At 44.1% G+C, this 19,401-nt stretch overlaps 1 protein-coding gene and 1 long non-coding RNA gene across 4 annotated transcripts in view; one reads left to right on the forward strand and one right to left on the reverse strand.

Moving 5' to 3' along the window:
* STPG2 (sperm tail PG-rich repeat containing 2) overlaps positions 1 to 228 on the reverse strand; it is a 337,064-nt gene extending 336,836 nt beyond the window's left edge. For 2 of the 3 annotated variants that reach the window (XR_014792012.1, XM_084855659.1), the window contains exon 1: positions 25 to 228. Coding sequence is in view for 1 of the 3 variants with exons in the window: in XM_084855659.1 (XP_084711785.1) it covers positions 25 to 130 (106 nt within the window). In the remaining 2 variants the exon portion in view is untranslated. The remainder of the gene's footprint in view (positions 1 to 24) is intronic. The other variant, XM_084855660.1, reaches the window with a different exon arrangement.
* On the forward strand, positions 73 to 17,594 carry LOC146343732 (uncharacterized). The gene is made up of 3 exons (XR_014792013.1): positions 73 to 608; positions 5,106 to 5,294; positions 15,931 to 17,594. It is a non-coding gene; the product is annotated as an uncharacterized LOC146343732 (long non-coding RNA).
* The last annotated feature ends 1,807 nt before the right edge of the window (positions 17,595 to 19,401 follow it).

The raw sequence follows: 19,401 nt of genomic DNA on the forward strand, positions 1-19,401 counted from the left end.
GCGTCTTCCCTGTCCGGCCCCCACCTCGGAGTTGCCTCGTCCCGGAAGGCAGCTCATAGCAGCCGGGGCCCAGGCGGGCGTCAGTGCAGCCCACAGTCACGCGGAAGATGCGCGGAGCCCGGTCGTACATGCCTCGCGCTGGCTTCCGCGGGCGCTCCCGTCGCCATGGCTACCGAGGGCGCAACACGCCACCGGGCCTGCCAGACCAGACCAGGCCGCCCCGCCCCTGCGAGGGCGGCCTCTTGCTGTCGCTCGGGGCAGAGCGGAGTCCCCGCTGTGCTTCTCCGGCAGCTTCCCGCCCGCCCCCTGCGCGCCTTTACTCGTCGCCGCGAAGCGGCCTTGACCGCCGGCGCCGCCTCGCCCCCCACTCCGCGGGTGCGATACTTAAGGCGCGTTCGCGGGATCAGAGCGGTGCTCGTCTCCTGAGGACAAAACGAGACGGCTCATTTGGGACTTTATCGTTTCATGCGTTCATAGCCCTCCGCTCAAAATATCCCTCTTCCCACGACCCCCAAAGCAGCGTGCTGGATTCGTGTACAACACTCCCGTCATCAAAAGACGGGGTTCGGCTCGTGCGTATGTTTCTACGGGGGTGTGGTAAGGCTCTGGTAAGGACTGGGTTACAAGGTTCCACACTACGGATCAGGTATTTACTAAAGTTGGGACAAGTCAGGTGTCACAAGAAGGCAGGAACAAGAATAGGACAACACCGCAGAGAGCTCCAAATGAGACTGAAAGCCAGTCAGTCTTGTCTGCAATGTTGCTCCCAATGGGATTGGTATTGCAGCCTCCTATTAAAAAGGCAGTTTTGTTGTTTATTTGGTCAGTCGCTTCTGACTCTTTGTGACTTCATGGACCAGCCCACGCCAGAGCTTCCTGTCGGCCGTCGCCACCCCCAGCTCCCCCAAGGTCGAGGCCGTCACCTCCAGAATATCATCCATCCATCTTGCCCTTGGTCGGCCCCTCTTCCTTTGGCCTTCCGCTTTCCCTAGCATCAGCATCTTCTCCAGGGTGTCCTGTCTTCTCATGATGTGGCCAAAGGACTTCAGTTTTGCCTTTAATACTTATTGTGGAGCCCCTCTTTTAGGTGAGACGGGAATTGGATTGCAGTGTTGAAACCATAGCTAAGAGTGCTGTGTTTTTTCTTCCTGGCATACCTCCTATATCTTTAATAAAGGAGCAAACCTGGGGTGGGGCGGGGGGTCACTGCAAGGCAGGATCATCCAAGAGACAGGTAAGGTGGTCTGGTACTCCCATCTCTTTCAGAATTTGCCACAGTTTGTTGTGATCCACACAATCAAAGGCTTTAGCGCAGTCAATGAAGCAGAAATAGACGTTTTTCTGGAATTCTCTTGCTTTCTCCATGATCCAGCGAATGTTGGCGATTTGATCTCTAATTCCTCTGCCTCTTCGAAACCCAGCTTGTACTTCCAGTAGTTCTCGGTTCACATACTGCTGAAGCCTAGCTTGTAGGATTTTGAGCATCACCTTGCTGGCATGTGAAATGAGCACAATTGTACAGTAGTTACAAAGTAGTCCTTCTTTGGAATTGGAATGTAAACTGACCTTTTCCAGTCTTGTGGCCACTGTTGAGTGTTCCAAATTTGTTGACATATTGAGTGCAGCACTTTAACAGCATCATCTTTTAGGATTTTAAACAGCTCAGCTGGAATACTGTCATCTCCGCTAGCTTTGTTGTTAGTAATGCTTCCTAAGGCCTACTTGAGTTCACTCTCTAGGATGTCCGGCTCAAGTTCAGTGACCATGCTACCATGGCTATCAGGGACATTCAGATCTTTCCTGTATAGTTCTTCTGTGTATTCTTTCCACCTCTTCTTAATCTCCTCTGCTTCTGTTAGGTCCCTGCCTTCTTTGTCCTTTATCATGCCCGTCTTCGCACAAAATATTCCCTTGACATCTCCAATTTTCTTGAAAAGATATCTAGTCTTTCCCATTTCTATTGTTTTCCTCGATTTCTTTGCATTGTTCATTTAGGAAAGCTTTCTTGTCTCTCCTTGCTATTCTCGGGAACTCTGCATTCAGTTGGATATATCTTCCCCCTTCTCCCTTGCTTTTCACTTCCATTCTTTCCTCAGCTACTTGTAAAGCCTCATCAGACAGCCACTTTGCTTTCTTGCATTTCCTTTTCTTTGGGATGGATTTAGATGCTGCCTCCTGAACAATGTTACAGACCTCCGTCCATAGTTCCTCAGGCACTCTTGTCTATCAGGTCTAATCCCTTAAATCTATTTGTCACCTCCACTGTATATTCGTAAGGGATATGATTTAGGTCATACCTGAATGGTTTAGTGGTTTTCCCTACGTTCTTCAATTTAAGCCGAAATTTTGTGATAAGAAGCTCATGATCTGAGCCACAGGCAGCTCCAGGTCTTGTTTTTACTGACTCATGTTTGCTCATGTTTGACCACCTCCAACTTACCTTCATTCATTGATCTTACATTCCAGGTTCCTAAACAACATTGTTCTTTACAGCATCGGACTTTCTTTTTACCACCAGACACATCCACAGCTGAGTGTACTTACTGAGTGTCCTTTACTTAGAGCTTCTCCATCTTTGGCTGCAAAGTACATAATCAATCTGATTTCGATATTGACCATCTGGTGATGTCCATGTGTAGAGTCGTCTCTTGTGCTGTTGGAAAAGAGTGTTTGCTATGATCAGCGTGTTCTCTTGGCAAAACTCTATTAGCTTTTGTCCTGCTTCATTTTGTACACCAAGGCCATGACTGCCTGTTATTCCGGAGATTTCTTGGCTTCCTACTTTAGCATTCCAATCCCCTATGATGAAGAGGACATCTTTTTTTGGTGTTAGTTCTAGAAGGTGTTGTAGGTCTTCATAGAACCGATCAACCTCAGCTTCTTCGGCCTCAGTGGTTGGGGCATAGACTTGAATTACTGTGATGTTGAATGGGTTGCCTTGGATTCGTACTGAGATCATTCTATCGTTTTTAAAATTACTGCTTTTCCCACCCTTTTGTTGACTATGAATGGTACTCCATTTCTTCTAAGGGATTCTTGCCCACAGTAGTAGATATGATGGTCACCTGAATTAAATTCGCCCATGCCTGTCCATTTTAGTTCGCTGATTCCCAAGATGTCGATGTTCAATCTTGCCATCTCATGTTTGACCACCTCCAGCTTACCTTGATTCATTGATCTGACATTCCAGGTTCCTAAACAATATTGTTCTTTACAGCATCGGATTTTCTTTTCACCGCCAGACACATCCACAGCTGAGTGTCCTTTCGGGTTTGGCCCAGCCGCTTCACTCTTTCTGGCGCTACTTGGAAATTCCCTCTGCTCTTCCCCAGTAGTATATTGGACACCTTCCGACCTGAGGGGCTTATCTTCTGGCGTCATCTCTTTTAGCCTTGTGATACGTTCCATGGGGTTTTCTTGGCAGGAATACTGGAGTGGGTTGCCATTTCCTTCTCCAGCGGACCACATTTTGTCAGAACTCTCCGCCATGACCTGTCCATCTTGGGTGGCCCTGCACGGCATAGCTTATGGCTTCACTGAGTTACGCAAGCCCCTTCGCCACAACAAGGCAGTGATCCGTGAAGGGGAATGTAAGAGTTAAGGTGAAACAAATCTAGAGCAGGAGAGAAAATCCTTCCAATCTCAAATAAATTATGCATTCAGGAAGACCCTGTGTGAAGAAACCCTTTCTACTGTCATTCCATGAGTGTGAATGTATTTATAGATGAGAAAAATAAATGTAAGATATTATTTCTTTCTTACATTTGTATACCACCCTCCTCCAAGGAGATCAAAGTGGCAGACAGAGGCTTATCTCATTTCATCTCAGTGTAGTAGATAAAACAATGGATAATGGAATGCAATATACTGGACAGAATAGAGCAGAAGTGACAGAAAGTAGATCTCCAATTGTTTTGGACTTCAGCTCCTAGCATTCCTGTCCATTGGCCATGCTGGCAAGGGCTTCTGGGAGCTAAAGTCTAAAACCTCTGGAGATCTACCTTTATCCCATCCCTGGAATAAAAGACCAGGGACAATTGCATACTAGCCTAGCCTACCTCAAAGGGTTCTTGAGGTCCAGTACTCTATCCAATGTTTTGTTTATTTTTTTATTAAATTTATATCCAGGCGTTCATCAAAAATGGCGCTCAAGGCAGCTAACAAGAATAAAATCAGATTAAAACAAAAAGTGAATTAAAACATAACAAAACTAAATGGATTAAAAGCACAATAAAAGAAATAAACAGCAGCCAACCCAATAAAAAAGCCTTCACCAGTACATTGCACCCTATCATCCAGAATTATATTCAGTACATTGTACAGGCTCTCAGTACCAACCTACCACCTTTTCAGGTGTCATACAAGTACAGAAAGGGCATGCGAAGGCAGTGAGGTGGGGGCTGGCATCATGGCAGCAGTAGATCATGTTGCCACCTGCCCACCCCATCTACCAGCATGTGTTATTTCTCCATGTGTATAACAACTGAAAAGTTATCTTCATAGTCCATGATAGAGTCTTCTGTCTATTGAGCAGCAATCCCTTAAAATTGGACTCAGTAATGTTATAATTGAGGGATCCCCTCTCATTGTGTGAACGTTTGTGGTTAGAATTTACTTGGAAAATACACAAGCACTTTTTTGTTTAAAGAAACCAGTGGCTTCTCCCAGTAGAATTTCGGACAATGAATATGACTAAATCTTCAGATCATGAACTGCTGCAGCAAATACAATAGCTGAACATGTAATTATGATTCTGTCTGCCAAAAATGTAACTGTCAGATATTGTCCTGGCAAGGTTCTCTTTTGGTCTGCACATTTCATGATGGGAAGTCTATTTGTCAACTTCTATGTAGTTTCATTTGTTATTGTTTACATGTTTCTTCTCTATGTCTGGCTTATTGTGGTTGTGTGTTTTTTGTTGGAGTTTTTTTTTTAAGTTAGGGGAGTTTTCTGCGGGTGATTGACTTAGAATATTCTTTCTGATAGCTGTTTGTTTTTTGTTTGTTTGTTTAATGAGACCTTTGCCATCATCACATAAGCACCATATATATTTGATCATCCATAGTAACCTGTGTTGTTCTTTTCCAATTTGTTTTCCCATGCAGATAAGAACATAAACAGAACTAGCTAAGAAAAACTGAACCCGACCAAAGCCCTATCCAGCATTCTGTTCACACAGTGGCTAACCAGCTGCCTGCAGTTAGTTCACAACTAGAACATGAGTACAATAGCAGCCTTCTACTCATGTTCCCCAGCATCTGGAATACCAAAGCATGCTGTCTCCAATACTAGAGGTAATATATAGCCATCGACTAGTAGCCATCAATAGCCTCATCCTCCTTTAATTTGTCTAATCCCTTTTTAAAGCCACCCAAATAGGTGGCCATCCATCTTGTGGTAGCAAATTCCATAGTTCAACTATGTGCTTTGTGGCGAAGTACTTCCTTTTATCTGTCCTAATCTCCAACCAAGTATTCCAAGTGTGGTCGCACCACAGATATATATAAGGGCACTATGATATTGGCAATTTTATTTTCAGTTCCTTTTCTAATTATACCTAACATAGAATTTGCCTTTTTCACAACAGCCACACACTGGGTCGACATTTTCATTGAACTGTGCACCACAACCACAAGATCTCTGTCTTGGTCAGTCAGTGCTAGCTCACATCCCATCAGCATATATGTGACGTTGGGATTTTTTTGCCTCAATGTGCATCACTTTACACTTGCTTACATTGAACCTCATTTTCCATTTTGATGTCCGTTCTCCTAGTTTGGAGAGATCCTGGGTCAACAGTTTCATTGAGCTATCCACCACAACTCTGAGATCTGGAGGAACAATCCTATAGCTGCTAGTCAGCAACTAGACGGCCACAGGATATCTGGTTTTCCAGGAACTGACCTCAGAGCATGCGCTGCCTGTGAGGCAGCACGGAAGAGCCCTGTGCTGCACACTCTCAAGAGGAGCGCGGAGTGGCCAGAATGGGGCGTTCCTGGGGAGCATTCCGGGTGCCTGTACGACATATCCAATGTGTCGTATGGCAGCCTCCTCCCCCGCTCTGCCCTCCCGCAGCTAGACAGCCGCAACCAGCCATCCAGCCAAAAATGCAGGGCAGGAGAAGCATGGAGGGAACGATCCCCCTTGTGCTTCTCCTGTCCTGCATTGGATAGGAGGTCGCCTCCGAGTTCGGAGGTGGCCACCTATCTGCATAGGATTGCACCCTTAAAAGCACAGTCCACCAACCACATTTCGCAGCCCATCTTCTGTTTTCACTGCCTTCTTCGGACTGCAAAATCAAGTAGCAGAGCTGTTCAGCATCTGGCAGATCACAATACATGGCTTGATGAGCTAAATGTGGCTTGGTAAGTCAGAAACCTGTGCAGGTCTGGTCAAAAGGCAGTTTTATTTATTACATTTATGTTATACGTTTCCTCCAAGTGACTCGAGATAACATGTTTTTCTCCCCACACCATTTTATTATCACAACAACTCTGTGAGGTAGGCTTGGCTGGGATATAGTTACTGGCCAATGTGCTTAATGGCTATGTAGGGCTTCACCACTCCTGATCTGTCTAAAGCAGCCTTCCCCAACCTGATGCCCTCCAGATGTTATGGACAGCTCTGGTTAGAGATGATGGGACTTGCAGTCCAAAACATCTAGAGCATACCAAGTTGGGGAAGGTTGCTCTAACCATTACATCATGCTGGCTTTCACACCATCAATTAAGCTGCAATTATTCAAGTAAGATTATCCCCATAAATGCAGTAGGAAGATTGCCGGTTAGTTGCCTTTCAGGGAGAAAAATCCTAGCCATTCCTCTAACGTAGCCTTTGAATAAAGTGCAGAGAAAATAGTTCACTTCAATACTATGAACACAACACTAGGTGGCGTCTATTCCCATTGTTTTCAATCAAAATCAGAGCAATTAACTTCCTCCTGTTTCTTTGCAGCAATGCTAGTGTGCCTAAGATGTAGTTTAATATCTGAAGCCATCATTTAGATTGCTTTAAAGTGAGACTGACATATTAAGATAGTATATTGCCGGAGGGGGGTCTGTAAATCATTGTACGCTGTAGCAAGAATGGCTGCTAGTGTGAAGGAATTAACTGAAGCCTGGGCCTGTTTTTAATTAAATCATGAACATTTTCAAGCTGTGTGAGGCTATTTCTTATAATATACTTGTTTACCAACCAATCAGCCTCAAATTAGTCCTAATATCACTAATACATTTCCCAGCAGAAATCTTGGTTTACCTTAATTATCCTTGTGCCTACATTCCTAATTAAATAGCATTTTTATAACATGTCCCATTTATGCTTGCAGAGCAAGGTATTCAGACTTGTTGGAGTGAAACACTTCAAGCGTAATTATGATCCAGATGGATAACCTAGTGCTCATTCTTGCTCTCAGATCAAAGGGGGAGAAAGGGAAGAACATTATATTTTTAAAGTACCCATGGGAAGGGCACAAGGAAATCAAATGCTTGTTTAACAAATATTATCATCTTTCAAATACCTAGCATACTGACAAAGGATTCCCCAAATTGCAATGGCCCAAGGGTGTATGTATTCCTGAGCAACTAGAGAGGGAGTAGACCAGGGATGGGGAATGTGTGACCCTCCAGAAATGTTGGACTGCAACTTGCATCATCCCTAACCATTCGTTATGCTAGCTAGGGCTGATGAGAGTTACAGTCCAACAACATCTGGAAAGCTACATGTTCCCCACCCCTGGAGTAGACCAATCAGCTCCAGGTCCCCCTGCATTTAGGTCAGCTGAACCCATTTCAATCCAAAGCCTCATGGAATAAGAAGGGGAGCCTAGTATACTTACACATAAAGAGGAGAGATGTAAGATCAGGAAAGCCCACTCCCTTGGTTGTTCCTGGTAGCTGTGAATACAAATTTCTGCCCCAAAGATGGGATTATATGTGGTTCTTAGAGGGAAGTGCAGGGTCTTCCAAAGTAGGAAATTCCCCAACTGATGGGTCTGTAGCAATTTTTAGATGCAGTTCCTGGAACACACGGTGCTAAAACCCACACTACCCTGATTCTTGCATTCTTATTTTGTAGCATTTCTGCTGTAGGACCTGCCCCAAAGAAGTTGTGACTCAGTGACATTGTTGGGACATCTCAGGTGCAACATCTCCAACCTCTGATAGTGTCCGCCCTTAGACACTATCTAAGTGTCACTATCTAAGTGACACTATTAGACCCTTAGACTTCCCTGCTGATTGCTTGCCATCTTCTGCCCATATTGGCAATCTCACCAGGGGTGGACCCTTCAGCATTAAAGCTGAGATGCACCAAAGAAGGGCGAGTCTGTAGAAACTCTCTAGAAACTCTCCCCACTGCTTCTCAAGGGGCCAGTAAATAGGAAATACGTCAATCCTTCAACATTGCATTGATGTGTCAGTACTTATGATACAACTAAAACACTCATTGGGAGAGAACTGGAAGCTTAGGTCTCGCGTATTTTAAAGGAGCTCTAGAGAACCTTAGAACTCATGACCTCACATAGTATGTGCAATGCAAGGGTTACCACACCAGGAGTGCCACTCCCAGCTTTCACCCTCTCACCCTCATTTGGCGAAGGGGGTCTGGTGTTTCATCCTCAGCAGCCTTTCTTTTTTCTACTTGTATTACACTTGCACATAATGAAACTGTCCTCACCATTTGCCATGAGCAAAAGCTGATAGTCTTCCATAATAAACTGTGTTGATTTCTTTTCTCCACGCCCCCACCCCAAGACATTAGTGTCTGCTAATGGGAAATAGTTGAGAACAGACTTGTATGACCTACTCGCCACAAACAAGTTCATTCTGGCTGCATAAAGAAGTCTGCTGCAGAAGGAAAAAAAATAGGGCAGAAGCTCATATGTGAATCTGACAGTACTGATTTCTTTTTTGCTATGGTAGAGGATTGAAATGCTCTTTTCTTGCTGAATGTAGGCAAAAAGGAGTTTTTTTCTGCAGAAAAAAAGGGATCTCTTCTCTTACTGTATCGCTATTTTTTTTCCACTTATAACACCATAAACCTTCTAGCTATATACTAGATACAGGATTAGTGATGTGAAAATTCTGTACATCACCATGTTCTGCTCCATTTCCTTGGTGCCAACTGCTGTGAAGGCACCAAAGGGTATCAAACCAGGACTCCCAGCATTCCAGATCATCAGGAGACCAGGCTGACTAGGCCTTAGGGAAAAGGATACCCTCTAAGCCGCAGCTCCAGCCTGAAGAGTCAGCTGACACTACAAGCCAATCATAGCACACCAGGCATTATAAAGCCTTTGCAGCCAAGCCATCTCATCAGTTCAAGCAACTTAATCCAACCTTCCCCAGCCTGGTGCCCTGATGTTTTGGACTACTACTCCCAGCATACCTGACCATTAGTCATGCTGCCTGAAGCTGATGGGCACTGAAGTCCAAAACATCTCGAGGGCACCAGGTTGGGGAAGGCTGGCTTAAGGAGCAATCCTATGTGGATCGACAGTCGCCTCCGAGCCCGGGGGCGACCACCTATCCAGTGCAGAGCAGGAGGAAGGGGAGGAGCGGATCTCCTCCTCGCTCCCCCCTGCTTTTGCGGCTGGGATGTGTCATACTAGCATTTCCGACCTCCTCGCCCTGGCCTGCCCCTGGGAATGCCCCATTTTCACTGCTCCGCATTGCTCTTACGAGCACGGAGTGCAGGGCTGATCTGCGCTGCCTATGAAGTGGCACGAGAGGGGGTGGAGGATGGTTCTCCAGGGAACCGAACTCGGACTGCGGGCTCCAAGGTTGGTTCCCAGGACCTATCCTATAACTATCTAGCCGCTGACTTGCGGCCAAAGGATTGTACCCTTAATCCATTATCCCTGTATTCAGGGATTAAACCTTCTCTTGGGCACTGCCTAGCAGCTATATTTCACCACAGATAGCCTCCTCAATAGACTGCAAACATCTTTGTTTTTAAAAAAAATCCTGCAAATTTTGGTGCCAAATCTAATTATGATAAAATTTAATTTATGCTCAATATTATATTAAGATCGTTCTACACAACAGAATTCCAGAATATACTTTAGGGTTAGGATATAATAACTTTTATTGTTAATGATTTTTGTTATTTCATAGCCCACTTTTTAACAATTACTCCCTAAGTCACAATGAAAAGAAAAAATACCAATAATGTTTCAGCAAAAAACAATACAATATTATAACAGACAGATTAAGAGCCAGCAGTAAAACAGCCTTTTAGGGTGCAATCTAATCCATGTTTAGGCAGAAAGCAGTCCGACAAATCCTATCATGCCCCAGCCAGCCTTGCTGGGAATTGTAGAACTTTTTTCTGCCTATACATGCATAGGGTTGTACCCTTAGTCATAAAAGGTGCTCTGAAGATAAAGGTCTTGACAGCTTGCTTAAAAGGGCTAATCTGGATCTGTCACACAGAACCTGGCAACTGTTTCCAGAGCTTGCGGGGGCCACCACCAAAAGAGACTGCTCAGCAGCAGCCACCAGCCTGATAAATGGTAGGAATGCTGAGAGGTTTTTGTCCTCCAATCACAAAGAGCATGAAGAAACATATGGAAGAAGGTGCTCCTTCAAGTATGCTAGGCTCAGGCCATATGAGGATGCATCTTAGCTCAGGGGCACAGCACATACTTTGCATGTAGAAATTCCCAGGTTCAGTCTCTGGTATGTCTGATTAAAAGGAACTGATAGCAGGTAATGTGAAAGACCTCTGCCTGAGACCCTGGAGAGCCGCTTGCGGTCAGATTAGACTGTTCTGGGCTAAATAGACAAACATCCTGACACAGAATAAGGCAGATTCCTATGTAAAGAACTTTAAAGGCAAGCACCAGTACTTTAAATTTAGCCCAGAAACAAATTGGCAACCACTGGAGCTCATATCAAGCCATGTTACATCCTGTCTATGGGAAATCCCAGATATTAACCTGATCATCATATTTTGTACCTACTGAAATTTCCAAACTGCCTTCAAGGGCAGCTCCATACAGAATGCATTACAACAGTTAAGTCAAGAGGTTACGGGGGCATGCACCACAGTCTTTAGAACCTTGTTTTTCAGTAAGGGATCTTGAAGAAACTTCTGTCTGGCCAGAATAACAAACCCTGCCCCAATGTTCAGAAAAGTAAAGAGAAATATTCTGTGTATGTTCATTGTATGTGTTTACAGTTAACATAATTCAGGGCTCTTTAGAATGGAAGTTCTGGAATAGTTATGCTCTTATTATTGGGCCATGGAAATGTACTGGGCATATGCTGACATGTTGCTTGTCCTTGCTTCTAGTATTCAAAATTGCAGCAAAATAAATAACAGACTCTCAACATATAAAGAAATGTCTGTTACCAAGGGATGCTATACAATTGGGAGATTTAACAGTATTATATTGACAATTGTGAATAGGGAGTGGGAGGCGCCTATGACTCAATCCCTTGATTAAAATGCAGTCCACACTGTGCAAATGTATGAGGACCTCCGCCTCTGCACTGAAAGCCTATAGAGTCTGGTATTTAAATGCCTACGTTGCTTGCCTCTCGGTTCACAATATATTTGGCACATTCCCCTGCAGCGGAAAATGGAGAGAGCTTTCTATTCAGCTGCCAATGCTGCCTCTAAACAAAAGTTACTCAAAACACAGACTAACAAGGAGCTATCCGAGTCCTACACTCTGTCTCTATAGGCATACATTCACCACAGAACAAAATACAAAAAAGCCGAATCAATAATGTTCTATTGGTTGTAGAAAACTGACTCTCTCCTCTCCCTTAGATTCTCCTTTGTATTCTTTGTGATGTTATTTTTTCCACTTTCTCTTCGTTTCTTTTTTCCCCCTCTTGAATTTTAATTGATTCTTGAAGCTGCCAGTCATCAACAAAGTGGTACTGGCCTATTCTCTGAAGGTTTTTTTAATCCACTGTAACCCTTTGCAGGCCATTCTTAAAACCAAAATATTTCCTGGGTGTGTATTTTCACTCATATCTTAATAAACCAGCCTTCCTGAACCTGGTGCCCTCCAGATGTTTTGGATTACAACTCCCAGGTTCCTGACCATTGGCCATACTGGTAAGGGCTAATGGGAGTTGAAGTCCCAAATATCTGAAGGGCACCAGGTTGGGGAAGGATGGGATAAACTATTCAAGTAGAAACATGCTACAATGAGATCACAAAGACAAAGATGACCCAGATCAATCCTTTTAAGTCACAAATAATAATTCATGCTGGGTTTTGCCACAAGTAGCAAAAAAATGTAAGTTAATTGGAAGAGTGTGTTCCGAGGGGGGAAATTAATACAGCTGAATCCATCGACAGCCACAACTGGATAGATCCCCACAGGTCAATCCATCTTAGCCTCAATTTTCATTCTAGAAAATGGGAGCCATTCCTCCTAGGAGGGGTGAGTATCTCCATTGCCTGAGTCACTATTTTGCACCAGTTCCAGTTGATAGACCTTGGAGTTCTAGTAACTGGAACTGGATGTTACCGGAGCCATATGGCTGGTGAGACAAGCAGCACCCCCATGTTTCCTCATCCCCTCTCCCTGGTGATGTCTAGTACTACAAAACATAAACAGAAAGATGCCCACTAAATCAGCCTCCCCCAACCTGGTGCCCTCCAGATGTGTTGGACTGCAAGTCCCATAATTCCCAGTCAGCATGTAATTATGGGAGCTGTAATCCAAGACAACCAAAGGGCACCCAGTTGGGGAAGGTTGCACTAGAGTCTAATTTCATGTGATTCTCAGCCTAGTTTCATGCACGTAGGTGAAGACCAGAGGGAGAGAAGGTTAGGAAGAAAAGCTTTTGTGCTGTTAGACTACATTTTTAGTAATGGGGATATGGAAACATGACCTAAAGACAGTCTTTGCATAATACTAATGAGTTTGGGGCAGAGGGGAGAGAGATCAGTTGTTTATCAAAATATTGTATAATATGCCCTTCCGTTCCTCAGGACCTATGCTATCATTCTGTTATAGCCCACCCCATTTTGAAGGCAAAGGGTAAGCAACAAAAGCATAGCCCTCCAATAAAACAGTAAAATCCAATTACATTAAAATATAATTAGAAGTTCCCAATGCCCCCAACCCCACCTGCTGTGCTGACCCACAAAGCTCGTTCATCAGGTAGGTCTCACAGTGCTTCTGAAGGGTACTTCATTCCTTGACAAAGAGAGAGTTAGTGTTGTGTAAAGCAGTGGTGGGGAATACGTGGCCCTCCAAATGTTTTTGGACTGCAGTTCCCATCAGCCCAAGCCAGCATGGCCAATGGTCAGGGATGATAGGAGCTGTAACCCAGCAACATCTGATGAGCCTCATATTCCGCACCTCTGGGGTGGAGACTCTTGAACTTGGGAGAACCTGGGTTCACATCCGTACTCAGCAACGAAGCTTGCTTGGTGATCCTGTATCAGTCAATATCTCTCAAGTTACCTCACAAGGTTGTTATAAGGATAAAATGGACAGGGGTGAAACTACATACACCACCTCAAATTCCTTGGGGAAAAGTGGAATATAAATGTAATAAATAAATAAAACTGACTTTTGACCAGGTCTACACAGCTTTTGACCTACCAAAGCAAATACAGCCCATCAGATAGAAAGACATATAGTAGGAGCAGATGTGAAGCACAACTAAATAAAGGCCCCATTGACACTTGCCTATTCATCATTCAGCGAGTACAACCAGCAAGTGATGACTTGCATGTGTGAAAGGGTCATCACACTAGTCAAACACCACAGAAGATCTTTCATCTCACCTCAAACACAATATTTTTTATTAATAGATGCAGTTGACACCGGGTGAGTCATCAAGTGATGTACATGTGGTAAAGAATCTGAAAAGAGTACAGTTGGTAAAGCGAGATTTAATATTTGGAGGAGGGTCCATCAGTCAGCCTTCTAAAACAGTGTGGGAAGAAAAAGCCCTTTGTGGTTGTCCAGATGGCTGTTGGAGTGGCTGTAGTTAAGAGCTCTCTGGGCCTCCGTTATGTTACATCCAAAAATAAGCTGTCTGGATTCCCTTTATAGGAAGTTTTGGTGGAAGCTAGTGAACTCCTGTGAAACTCTATTACAACAGAACACTCATGTGTGAAATGGCCCAAAGGAGAATCTAAATAACTATCAATCCATTGTGGTGGGTTGTCATTCTTTAAAAAAAGAAGAGAACGAATAATTATTTGTAAGTATCCTTAAAAGTGGCATCTCATATTTCTAAGTTCCAAGCTGTGTACCACTGATACGTTTTTGAATCATGCTGTGAGTGGGTGGATTTCTGCCCAAACTATCCTCCAGCCCCAGCCTGTCTCTAAACACACTATTAAAAAGCTCTAGTGTACTTTGGTTTTCTCCCAGATGAAGTAGTAAAACGTTACGTTGCATGCTCTGAAAGAATGAACTGCTTTTTACCTTGCAAGCCCTCCTGCAAAGACTACATAACATGCATATACAACTTGAAAGTGTATGGAAAGTCAGTAAGTCTTCTCAGATAAGTCTTTGAGCACAGATTATGGGGATACAATAGCACTAATTCATACATAGAGTGGAATGACTCATCTATTGCTCAGAGTTATCTAAATGCATGCAGCCAAGGCCAAGTTTGCAATGTTCATGCTTGAATTGAAAGACTAAAAAGAATGTCATTTTTTTCATGTGGCAGTTCATAACCTTAATTGTGGTTCCTGAGGATGCAGATGAAACACCACTCCTACAAAATGGTCTTAATCAGGAAAAAGTATATCTCCATGCTTTTCAAGGACTGCAGAGTTTTTTCATTTAAAATATTACAGTTCTTTCTGTAAAGAATGAAGAATAATGGCTACAGGTTGCATGTAGTTCTGGGATACTTTCTGACATTTTTGCAGACTCATCAAATTCCTGAGAATCGCATCTTGGAAGTTTAATCCCACACTGAAAGATCATACACTATGATCAACTATGATTAACATCTGAGGTCCTTCTCCAAGTACCATGTCTGAGGGAGGTTCAAAGGATAACAAGGGAGAGGGCCTTTTTGATGGTAACCCCTTGATTGTGAAATGCTCTCCCCAGTGAGGTCTGCCTGGTACCAACACCGACATCTTTCATAGAATCATAGAATAGTAGAGTTGGAAGGGACCTACAAGCCCATCGAGTCCAACCCCCTGCTTAGTGCAGGAATCCAAGTCAGAGTATCCCTGACAGATGGCTGTCCAGCCTCGTCTTGAATGCCTCCAGTGTGGGAGAGCCCACCACCTCCCTAGGTAATGGGTTCCATTGTCGTATTGCTCTAACAGTCAGGACGTTTTTCCTGATGTTCAGCCGGAATCTGGCTTCCTGTAACTTCAGCCCATTATTCTGTGTCCTGCGCTCTGGAATGATCGAGAAGAAATCCTGGCCTTCTTCTCTGTGACAACCTTTCAACTACTTGAAGAGCACTATCATATCTCCCCCCAGTCTTCTCTTCTCAAGGCTAAACATGCCCAGTTCTTTCAGTCTCCCCTCATAGGGTTTTGTTTCCAATCCCCTGATCATCTTCGTTGCCCTCTTCTGAGCCCTCCCCAGTTTGTCTGCATCCTTCTTAAAGTGTGGTGTCCAGAACTGGACACAGTATTCTAGATGAGGCTTAACCAGTGCTGAGTAGAGGGGAACTAGTACTTCATGTGACTTGGAAGCTATACTTCTATTAATGCAGCCCAAATAGCATTTGCCTTTTTTGCAGCCACATCACATTGTTGGCTTATATTCAGCTTGTGATCGACAACAATTCCAAGATCCTTCTCACTTGTAGTATTGCTGAGCCAAGTATCCCCCATCTTGTAACTGTGCATTTGGTTTCTTTTTCCTAGGTGCAGAACTTGGCATTTATCCCTATTAAATGTCATTCTGTTGCTTTCTGCCCAGCGCTCCAGCCTATCAAGATCACTTTGAATTTTGTTTCTGTCTTCCAGGGTATTAGCTATCCCACCCAATTTTGTGTCATCTGCAAATTTGATCAGCATTCCCTGCACCTCCTCATCCAAGACATTAATAAAAATGTTGAAGAGCACTGGGCCCAGGACTGAGCGTTGCGGTACCCCATTCGTTACCTCTCCCCAGTTTAAGAAGATCCCATTGATAAGCACTCTTTCAGTCCGATTCTGCAGCCAACTGTGGATCCACTGGATCGTTGTTTCATCTAGCCCACTTTGAGCTAGTTTGTTCATCAGGATATCATGGGGCACTTTGTTGAAAGCTTTGCTGAAGTCGAGGTATATTATGTCCACAGCATTCCCACAGTCCACAAGGGAGGTTACCTGATCAAAAAATGAGATCAGATTAGTCTGGCAGGATTTGTTCTGGCTTGAAAGGTAGCCTCTTGTCTACCTTCCAGCTGCAATGTTCTCTTCCCCATACTAACATCAGTCCCATGGGAAACTGCCCTTTGTATATTGATGGAAGATAATAAAGAAAAGTGTGTGAAAACTGTCAGTAACCACAGGGGCTCAGCAATAGGGGTTGGAAAAAAACTACTTGCCCTGGAGGTGCTTGGCCCCTTGTTCCACCTACGTTGGGGGCAAGTGTCATAATGACTGTTGGTGATCACAAACAGTTGACTCAATGGTTGAAAGCATTGGGATGGGAGCAGCTGGAATCAGAGTGCATAGGCAGGAGCGAGCTCCAAATAATAACCATGAGGGCTAATAAACTGAAACTCAATCCAGACAAGACGGAGGTACTGTTAGTGGGTGGTTTGTCTGCCCGGCTAGGTGATATTCAACCTGTTCTGGAGGGGGTTGCACTCCCCCTAAAGGATCAGGTTCGTAGTTTGGGGGTGCTCTTGGATCCAGAACTGTCACTTGAGGCACAGGTGAACTCAGTGGCACGGAGCACTTTTTATCAGCTTAGGCTGGTATACCAACTACGCCCTTATCTGGACAGAGATAGCCTAGCTACAGTTATCCATGCTCTGATAACTTCTCGTCTGGATTACTGCAATGCGTTATACGTGGAGCTGCCTTTGAAAATGGTCCGGAAACTTCAGCTGGTCCAAAATAGGGCAGCAAGATTGTTAACAGGGACTGGCCTGCGAGCTCATATTACGCCAGTACTTTTCCAGCAGCACTGGCTGCCAGTCCATTTCCGGGACCGATTCAAAGTGCTGGTGTTAACATTCAAAGCCCTTAACGGCTTGGGGCCAGGTTACCTGAAGGATCGCCTCCTCCCATATGTGCCTGCCCGGACCTTAAGATCATCATCAGCGGCCCTTCTCCGTGAGCCCCTGCCAAAGGAAGTGAGGCGGGTGGCTACTAGGAGGAGGGCTTTTTCTGCTGTGGCACCCCGGCTCTGGAATGAGCTCCCTAGTGAGGTTCGCCTGGCACCTACATTGTACTCCTTTCGGCGCCAGGTGAAGACCTTTTTATTTTTCCAGGCATTTTAGCTTTCTAAATTTTTATCTTTGCTGTTTTAAATCTGTATTTTAAACTCCTGTACTGCTGCTAGATTTTATTGTGGTTGTATTGTTATATTGTGATTTTAATGTTCTATATATTTTAAATTGTTTTATTGTGTGTTGTTTGGTTTTAGTTTTTGTGAACCGCCCAGAGAGCTTCAGCTATTGGGCTGTATAGAAATGAAATAAATAAATAAATAAAATAAACGAGGCATCTACTTAATATATAATTTTAATTATGTACAAAACTCATTCCTGATGTACCTAGCACCTGTTCAACATTATATGTATACTTATTTTTTGGTTTCTTTATTATTTTATCTTGCTTTATTTTCAAATTGTATTCCACCAGACTAGTCATCAGCAGGATTTTGTGGGGGCCAGCAAAGCAGATCATAATGTAATAAACATCTATAAAATAATACAGAGCACAGCAGAAACAACCAGCAAAACCAGAGAGTCCATCAGCCATAAAAAGCAGCACCCACAGAACAAAATTATTCTCAGATAAGGTCTCTGCCAGCCTTCAAAACAACCCCATAAAAAAAGCAAGACTTACCTCCCCAGAAAAGAAGTTGTAGAAGGAGGTGGCCACCACAGAAAAGGCCCTTTTCTGTATCACCACATCTCACCTCAGTCAGCAGAGAAAGTCAGAGTAGAGCCAAGATTTTAAAGTCCAACAGAGTACATATGGGATGAAGCACTCCATCAGGTATCCTAGTGCAGGGCAGGAGTGGGCAGAAGGTATATTCCAGATGTTTTGGACTTCACCTCCCAGAAGCCCCTGCCAGCATGGCCAATGGTCATGAATGCTGGGAGTTAAAGTCCAAAACATCTGGGGATCTACTTTCTAAGTCTCAGGTCTAGAAAATAACTGGGAGTCAATATAGCATTCTTAGCACTGGTATCCTATGGTCTGTTCGGGCAGATCCCATGTTATAGCAGTAGGGTTTGTGAGTATGTGAATCTGAATACTGCATGATTCTGTGTGTGTGATCTTCTACTGTGTTTGTGGGAGAACCGTATTGCATGCTGTGATATCATTAACCCCATCTCTGCTCTCCATCCCTACTTCCCTGTGGCCTTTAGGAGGATGCACCAGCTCAATAACATCACCAGTGCATGTTCCAGGTTTTTGAGGGCCCTTGGCAAAATACCATCTTCTCACCACCCTTGTCACTAGCTGCTATTGCTCCTCATCCTCTTCCTCATTATTGCTAATACTTTATTGCTTGACAGGCAGAGAGCCAGTGAACAAGAACACAGTGGCATTTACTGCTCCTCCTTCTCACCACCACTGTTGTTGGGGCTAGAGCGAGAGGCGGGTGAACAAGCAGGTTGCAATGGTGAAGAGGAGGGGCAACTCCAAGGAAGTCTTGCCAGTGGGCCCCTGCTGGGGTATGGGCCCTTAGCAAGTGCCCAACCATGCCTACACTTTACACCGGCCCTGAAAATCACTATGGTATTATTGCAATAAAAAAACATTGCAACTGGAGTCGCATGACCTGAAGCACAGTATGTATCAGCATGAAATAGCACTAATGATCTTCTTGGCCCTGATGTGTTTTCTTTGCTAGTTTACTCTTTCCAATATTTTATCAACATATTTTAAGAGTGCTGTAGGGAACTCTGGAATGTGTTCTCAATTCATGTTGAGTGTGGCTGGGTCCAAAGCAAGGTGACCCACTGTGGTTTCCAGCCTAGGGGGATATACAAGGAGTGGAAGAGATATGGAGGGGAAACAAATTCACACCATATACTGGCTCAAACAACGGAGCAGATTTTTGGCTGCAATCTTCTAGGATTATTGTATGTTTTTTAACACAGACTATAACAGGAGCTTTTACTGTTATGGAATGTGGAGGAGCGCTCACCATGGAACTTGGAAAAGAGGCCAGCCTTTGAACTGCTTGCTAACTGGCCTCTCGTGTCCACTGTCATAGTTTATTTTTAGAGGGCTCTAGGAACTGCATAATTCATGCAGTAAATG

The sequence above is a fragment of the Heloderma suspectum genome, chromosome 5, assembly GCF_057233095.1.
Source record: "Heloderma suspectum isolate Gila_16-S chromosome 5, 16-S_ref, whole genome shotgun sequence".
In the NCBI taxonomy this organism is placed as follows: domain Eukaryota; kingdom Metazoa; phylum Chordata; class Lepidosauria; order Squamata; family Helodermatidae; genus Heloderma; species Heloderma suspectum.